Source organism: Gracilinanus agilis, unplaced genomic scaffold (genome assembly GCF_016433145.1).
Source record: "Gracilinanus agilis isolate LMUSP501 unplaced genomic scaffold, AgileGrace unplaced_scaffold56666, whole genome shotgun sequence".
Lineage (NCBI taxonomy): Eukaryota > Metazoa > Chordata > Mammalia > Didelphimorphia > Didelphidae > Gracilinanus > Gracilinanus agilis.
The window spans coordinates 374-8370 of NW_025392094.1; the positions used below are offsets into that span (position 1 = coordinate 374).

The 7997-nt window shown below is 60.9% G+C and overlaps 1 protein-coding gene across 1 annotated transcript; it reads right to left on the reverse strand.

Annotated features, from left to right (window-relative positions):
- Positions 1 to 1076: 1076 nt before the first annotated feature.
- On the reverse strand, positions 1077 to 5828 carry LOC123256176 (PDZ domain-containing protein GIPC2-like; the record flags this gene model as incomplete). The annotated part of the gene is made up of 3 exons (XM_044684858.1): positions 1077 to 1207; positions 1391 to 1571; positions 5643 to 5828. Coding segments are annotated over 3 exons (498 nt in total), but the record flags the coding sequence as incomplete, so codon positions are not given.
- Between the last annotated feature and the right edge of the window lie 2169 nt (positions 5829 to 7997).

A 7997-nucleotide genomic window follows, 5' to 3' on the forward strand; every position in this document is an offset into this window, starting at 1 on the left:
TCGTCCCCGAGATGGGGCTCCTGCTAGGGCCACCAGGGACCCCTGCCCCGCCTCGGCCTCCACGCCGGCTCCACACTCCTCACAGGTTCAGCCCCCCCGGGGGCTTCTGGGGGGCTCCTGCCCCTCCCCGAGTGGGGGATCTTCCCCACACAGAGCCTCATGCTGGGCCCCAGGAGCCCAGAATCACAGACCCAAGGCTGAGAAGGAACCAGAGACTTGCCCCAGCTCGCTGAGGTTCCACATGGCAGAGCTGGATTGGAACTCAGCTCCTGTGACCTACCATGACAATAGTGGACCTGCCGGGGGCTCTATACACATCCTATCTGACCCTCACAACCACCTGGGAGGGAGGCGCTATTTGTGGCCCCACTTTACAGCTGAGGAAACTGAGGCAGGCAGTGAAATGATTTGTCCAGGGCCCTCGGAAGCTGGGGGTTCCCGATCCCACCGGGCCCTGGATGACCTCCCATCTGGGATCCTTCCCCACACGTCCCAGAGCCCAGAGCGGCCCCTCAGCCTCTCCCTGGGAAGAGCCAGGGGGAGCCTTAAAGGCAGAGAATGCGGGTCCCGGGCACCCAAACGTTCTGGAATCTCTGCCCCAGGGCAGGGGGGGGCCACAGAGAGCTGCCCTGACAGCTGGAACCCGGATCCCCATTTTACGGATGAAGAAACTGAGTCTCCCAGAAGACCCCCTGCCAGGGCCACTCGAGGTCAGAGCAGGTCCGTGTGTGCCATGGCCCTGCAGACGCTGTGTGCGAGGCTGCCACCGCAGCCTCCATGCCCAGGGCGGGGAGGGGGCCGGACACTGGCTCCTTCCTTTCTTCCCAGGGAAGCCTCACGCCAGAGCAGAGCGGCCCCCACTGGTGGCGGCATGGGGGGGGGCATTCCCATTCTCTCAGGACCCCCCCAGAGCCCTGCTGACCCTTTGGGGGCAGAGATAGAAGGGGGCCCACCAGGCCAGCCATGGGGTCTCTCCAGAGGACTTCCTGGGGCCACTATAGCACCTCAGCTCTGGGCAGCAGGGGGGCTGCCAATGGGCGATTCCCTGGGGAGTGAAGCCCCCCAAGCCCACCTGCTCACAGGCGCCCCCCAGCCTCCCGGGCTGCCTGGATGTAGGGGGTGGCCGTCAGGGCCTCCCCAGGAGAGTCCTCGCAGCTGGGGCCGCAGACCAAGGCGGGGGCTGGTGAGGCGCCCCCAGAAGATGGCCCTGGGCCGAGTGACTGTGGCCCAAACCTGGCAAACGGGGCCCCGGAAGGGCAGCATTGCTGCTGCACAATGTGAGAGCAGAGGCGCGGCCCGGCGGCAGCTCCCTTCCCAGGGGGCTCAGCGGCCAGCCTCGCGGGGGGGGGGGGGGGGGTCCAGAGGAAGCCCGGGTGGCCGGAGCACTCACCGAAGGCCTTCTTGGGCTCCACGAGCTTGAGCGAGAAGGGCTGCTCCTTCTTGAGCTCCTTGAGCGTCCGGGCCACGTCGTAGTGCCGCCAGCCCACGATGTTCTGCCCGTTGATCTCCTCGATGTGGTCGCCCACGCTCACCGTCCTCACCCCGTCCATCAGGCTGCCCGCCTGGATCCTCTGCGGGGCGAAGGGCACCAGCTGAGCCAGGGGAGGCCTGCCCCGCCCCCCCAGTTCTAGACTTTTCCGGGGTGCGGGACGCCCCGGGGAGCTCCGCCCAGCAAGAAGGCCCTTTGGCACTCGGCGCTGCCCCCTGGGCTCTCCAAAGCCCCCCACGGCCCGCTTTGAATTTATTCCCCGCCACCATGTTGGCCCCAGAAAATGTGCAAGAGGACAACTGGAAGGCCCGCTGGATGCGGGTCCCCGGGGTGCAGGCTGCTCCCACCGGCTCCAGCACATCTCTGGGCACTTCAGGCTCGCGCAGACTCCCTGCTCTGGGCCCCATTTTACAGATGCCTCATTGGGAAACGTGGAGGGGGCGAGAAAGGGATAGAGGGGGAGGGCAGCCCCGCCTGGCCCAGAGCGCCCTGCGGGCCACCTTTGGCACCTGCGCCCTAGGCCGACGTCACTGTCCCGAAGGAAGGCCAATCGGGTGGCTGCGGAGACCCCAGCCAAGGACCCTCCAAGCCTGCTCCCTCCCCACCCCTCCCCCCTTGGCAAAAGTGCACTGTGGGCCGGCATCACGAGGAGGGGGGGGGAGACAAAAGGAGGGGCCGGTCACGTGTTTGCACGTGGTGGCCTTTTGCCCCGCCCCCAGCCCCCCGCTCTCTAACTGGGGAGGCCCCAGGCCGCCCCCAGCACCCCCTCTAATTCTCCTCGGCCCAAGTCAGCCCCTCGGCGGGAGCTCCCCGTTATGCAGGGCCAGTGTGGATGGAGCCAGGGTTGGAGGCTGACCCAAAAGGCAGGAAGACCTGAGTTCAGGTCCCTCCTTTAACACAGACCGGACGTCCCCAAGAAAAATCACGAGGAAGCCAAGATGAAATGAGCGGAATCCAGAGGGAGGCTCCGTGTCCGTCCGGCCCGCAGCTCTCTCCAGGCAGGCCTCCGTGCCGGGCCCCGACTCCCGGTCAGCCTCACCTGGCTTCTCGCCGGGACTATGGAAAGAGTCTTCCGTCTGATCCCCTCCGGGCCATCTTCCCCACAAAGCGAGCTTCCTAAGCAGTGCCCAGGGTTCCCCCAACTGTACGCCAAAATGCAAGCTCTCCTTCTCGACTTGGTCGCCCCCTTTCCGGGCTCATCGCCCATGATGCTCCCCACACTCGATGGGACGGCCCCAGAGTCTTGGAGAAGCTTTAAGAGCTTTGGAACACCCGGCTATTCCGGCCAGATGGATCTATTTTCTGTCTCCCGTCTCTCCTCCTTTGCACAGGCTGTGCCCCCTGCCTAGAGTGCACGCCCTCCTCACCTGGACCTCCCAGAATTCCCACCTTCCTTTGGGTCTCGGCTCAAGAGTCACTCCTTATAGGAGGGGCCAGCCTGGTCCTTCCACTTCCCCGAAATGACTCTGTTTACTCCCTACTGTCTAGTGCTGCTTTCCCTACTAAAACACGGGCTCTGAGGAGGGCCGGGGAGGCTTCTTTCTTCGTTTTTGTATGCCCAGGACTGGCCCAGAACAGAATCCCGTAGTCCATTTGAGGGAACGGCTTGGGGCTAAAGAATCTCGCCAACAACGACACAAGGTAGATTTGAATCCAGGTCCTCTGACTCCAGTGCAGTGCTCTTCCCACAGGATGGCATTGGGTGGCCAAGCAATCTCTCCCCTCCTCCTCCTCCTCCTCTTCTCCACCATCCCCTCTCTGAGCCCATCTGGGGAGGAGGGAGAAGGACGGAGGGAGAGGAAAGCACAAGCCCTCGTCCCCCGCTGGCGTCTGGCTGCCAATGAAAGGCTCGCCATGGACAGGCCTCGTTCTGAACGGGAGAAGCTGGGCTCAAGCCTCGAAAGTGTCTCTAGATAGAAGCGGGCAGACGAGGAGGTTCGAGGCTATTTGTGATATTTATGAACTCCTTCCCTGCGGAGTGAAGAAACAAGCCGGCTGCCTGCCTTGGCTTTCCAGCAAGGGCCCCGCTGCCAGCCCTCCTCCTCCTTTCTCGGTGCAGGTGAAGCCGTGGGCAGAGCAGGGCCCGTCTCCCAGCCTGGTGGCCCCCGTTTGGGAAGGCCGCCAAGAGAATGCCCGGGATGACAAAGGAAAGCCGTTCTCCTGAAACACAGACCTACACAGATCTGTTTCGAGTATGTCTATATTAGGGAGATGGATATGGCTACAGATATGGACACAGATACAGGGAGAGGTTTGCCTTGCAGGCTGGAAGTGGACAGTCCTGGGAGCCTTGCACCCACCCTGGCCATTGTTGGGGTCACCCTTGAGTGAGCTCCCGGAAACAAGCCCCCCCCCCTTCTAGAGCACAGCCAAGCAAACTCCATCTGGTTCCGGAATCAGCCATTTTGAGCACGGAGGCCCCTGGAACACGGTGCGGGCCTGCTCTTCTTCCAGAGCTGGAATTCGAGGCCCTTCCAGTCTTCGTGCCTTTTGGCCTTGCACTCAGGAGGAAGGAAGGAGCAGGAGCAGGATTGGAACCCAGGCTCTCTCTTCAGGCTCGAGGGTTATTTCATTTTCTTCTGAATGTTAAGCGTCCTTCCATTCTACATAGACAAATCCGAAGCCTCCAAACATCCACGACCTGATCTGGAAACATCCGCAGGGAAGCAGAGAAAGGAGGGAGGGCGCTTTCCGGGAAAAGGGGGCTACTTGGGGGGAGGGGCTGCTTGGCGGCGCCATTTGAATAATCCCGGAAGCCTGTCTAAGAAATGGCGCCGGCAGGAAGTAGGCAACTCTGCAGTAGGGGCCTTCCCGCGCTTGGACTGCTGACACGCGGGTCCCTTTGTTCCAGCTGCCAAGGGCCCATCCCCAGACCGAACACGCAGGCTGGGTTTGGGGGCGGCCGATGGGTTCCTCTTTTCTCCTTGGCTTCCCGGCCCTCTCTAGGGCTCTCTAGGCCGAGGAAGCGATCCCTGGGTAAGGAGACCCTCCTCCGCCAGGAAAGCTCTGTAATGGAATCGGGAGCCGAGGCTGGGATGGCCCCATGGCTGGGGAGGGTCTGCAGCAAGATTCGAAGGGGGGAGGGGCTCCCTAGGGCCGAAGGGTCCTGCCAATTGTGAAATGATGCGGTGAAAGCCTGGCACTTGAGTCCTGCCAAACTGAACTCTCCTTCCTACCTCCAGGGTGGGAATGTTCCATCCCCTGCCAGATAACCCTGCAAGACTCTCCTGGCAGGAGGATTTTCCATCCCATCAGCCCCCAGGCCTTGGGCAGTCCCCTGGCAGGGCCTCTGGGGTGGCCTTTGAAGCCCCCCTAGTCTGTCCTTGGGAGCCACCTGCAGGCCTGCCTTCCTCTCTGGCCCTGAGGCCAGCCCTAGAGCCTGGGGTCCCTCCTGCCCACCTGCCCTCCCCTAGTGTTAGGGGCTGCCCCGGCTGAGGCTCCCTCAGCAGTGTCTCCGGGGTCTTTGCTTTGGTTCCCTATCAGCGCCACTCACGGTGGAGGCCGGACGCCCCTCGAGGCTGGGCTGGATGGGCGCCAATCGGTGCTTCCGTCTTCCGAGGTGCCCTCTCTTAGGGTCGCTGTCAGTGCCTGAAGAGCCCAGCCCTGCCCTCTTCCCTAGGCCCGCTCGATGCCCAGCCTCCCCCTCCTCGCTCTTGTCTCCATGACAAAACCCAGACCATTGTCTCAGGCAAGTGCAGCCTGGCCCACTGAGCCCCTCTCAGGATCAGTTTCCCCCTCATGAAAGGCACGGCCAGGCCATGAGCTTCGGGTGCCAGCCCTGGGCGCCTTCAGGGTGCCTCCATTCCAGTGGGGGAAGGTGAAAAGGAGACCTCCCCACACTGGGCGGGCAGAAGCCCAGCCAGAAGGGAAGGCAGCCTGCTCACCAGGCCTGGCCCGCAGCAGAGGCTTTGAGAAACACGCTCTGGCTCCCTGCGCCGAAAGGTTTCTTCAGGGGATTCGGAGAAGCCCAAAAGGCAACCTGGAGACGTTCCACTCACGCAGTGACGGCAGCGAGTCCCGGACTGACGGGAAAGGCAGAGAAGGGGATCCCCGTGGCCTGGGAAGAAGCCTGCGTGCCCCAAGGCTCTTTGGGAGAGCCCCGGGCAGACAGGAGGGAGAAAGGCCACAGCAAAGGGCACCCGCCGAAGCTTACCTTGATGAAGGCGCAGCCCACGCCGTTGTCTGTGATGGTGAGGCCGAGGGCGTCCTCCGACTTGTAGACGGTCACTTCCTTCTGAATGCCCTTGACGTGGGCAAAGATGAAATCTTCAAGGCCGATGTGGGCTCCCAAGAGGCTCTCCATATCGACCTTGGGGGTGCTCAGGGTGCAATACAAGATCTACGGGGGAGAGGAAGAGGCACGGGGAATCCTCAGGAGGAAAAGGCAGGACGCAGCCCCAGCCTGGGCCGAGCATCGGCCTTCACCATCGGAGGAGCCCAGGGCACCGTCCCAGCCCCCCCAGGGGAGCCCCACAGAAATCGGCACACACGGCAATGGGCCGCTCTACTCTGGCACCCCCCCAACAGACGTGCATGCGTGTATCCACACGGTGCACACGTATGTAGGTACCCACGGGCAGACCTGCGTGTGAGGGTCTTGGAAGGGCAGTAAAGTCTTCTCCCAGAGAGCTTCAACGCAGATCAAACAAGAGAAGGACAAGTTCTCATTGCCCCCCCCCCCCCACTGAACACGGGGGCCTGGGAAATGGCTGCCCACTCTCAGAGCAAGAAAGGATCCGGCCAGGGAGAGAGAACTCCCGCAGAAAGGCGGCCTCCGAGGGACGTCTCTGGGTCCCACCGTGCTGCCATTCCATCTGCTTTGGGCCCCTGGGGATGGGAGGGGGCGCGAGCTGACCCCGCTGCCCAGCCCTTCTCTCCAGAGAGCGGGTGGCTGAAGCAAGGAGGAGGAGAGACGAGGTCCTCTGGGCCGAGAAACAGAAGGGAGGGCAAGAAGGGGAGCGGCCGAGGAGTTCTCCAGAGGAAGGAAAGGGGCCCCTGCGGGACAGCCACAGCCCAGAAGCAGATGGATCCCAGAGAGGTGGAGGAACAGACACACACGTGTCGGATGATGGCGACAGACAGACGGCTGGACAGGCAGGCAGACGGCCACGCCCTGGACAGTCTGGCGATTGTTTACAGCGAGGGTTGATTGCGGTCTGTGAACTTGGACCAAGCGTCCTTGGCTAACTGTAGTTCACAAAAATCGACTCCTTTTTAGTATCATGGCGAACCCCCTTCCGTACTGGCCAGTGGTGCGAGAGCACACTCGGCCGTCGCCACACCCCAAACCAGAGGAGGAATCCACAGATGGGAAAGGCGGCTCCAGCAGTGCTTTCTCTGGCGGTGGAGAGCGTTCCCTGGCAGAAGGGCTCCAGCCTGGCTGAGGGCTGCCCAGTGTTCACAAGCAATCCTCATTCTCCCGGTTCTGCTTCTGCCACTGTGCATCCGTTCCTGCACGTCTGCCCAGCTTCTTCTGAACTCCTCCTGCTCGTCATCCCATCACCACTACGGACCACAGTTTGCTCTGCCATTCCCCAATGCATGGACATCCCCTCAGTTTCTGATTCTGGCACCACAAAAAAAAGCAGCTAGACATATTTTTGTGCCAGTAGGTTCTTTCCCCTTCTTTATTACCTCTTTGGGAGACAGACCCAGTAGTGCTATTGTTGGATCAGAGTCTGCCTACTTTTAAAGCCCTTGGGGCATATTCCAAAATGCCCTCCAGAATGGTTGGATCAGTTTGCAACTCCACCAACAATGCATCAGTGTCCCATGTTGGCCACATCCCCTCCGACAGGCATTATTTACCTTCACTGCCTGCCATATTGACCAATCTGCTAGGTGTGAGGTGGTACCCTGGAGCTCTTCTGATTTGTATTCTCTAACCAGGGAGGATTTAGAACATTTTTTCATAGGGTTAGGGTTGGGGTTATGGATTTAAAAACATCATTGTGAGAAGGGGTCCATGGAGTGCACTCACTGGAATTCCAGAGAGGTTTATGGCCCCCAGAAGAACAAGCTCCCCTGGCCACCATAACGTGAGGAAGAAAAGTTTTTGGTTGGTTGGTCTGGATGGGGCAAGGGTAGAAACAGGGGCTTCTAGGTGAGGAGGCTTGAGAAAGTAGGCAGCGTTTCTAAGTCATCAGCCTCTGTCTCCTGACCTTCACCTGCTCTCTCTTGTCCTGACTCCACGCCTGGCACCTCGGCATTTGCTCTCTTCTGTTTGAAGTAAAGGAAATGCGCCTGCAGCTTGTCCAGCTGGAACAGACATGGTGGGCCTTGGTTATGGCTCTTGCTAGCTTTAGGCAGCTACTGACTTCAGCCTGGGACACAGAGGCACAGGGGACTAATGACAAGGGCTAGAAGGTAGCAGTGAGAAGGTTTTTCCTCTGTGGGACAAATAATCTTTCTCCAATCCCTTCCAGGAATTTGGACTGCTCTTTCCTGCAGAAGGAAGGAAGGGATGGAGGGAGAAACAGAGAGGAGGAAGGATGGAAGGAAGGGAGGG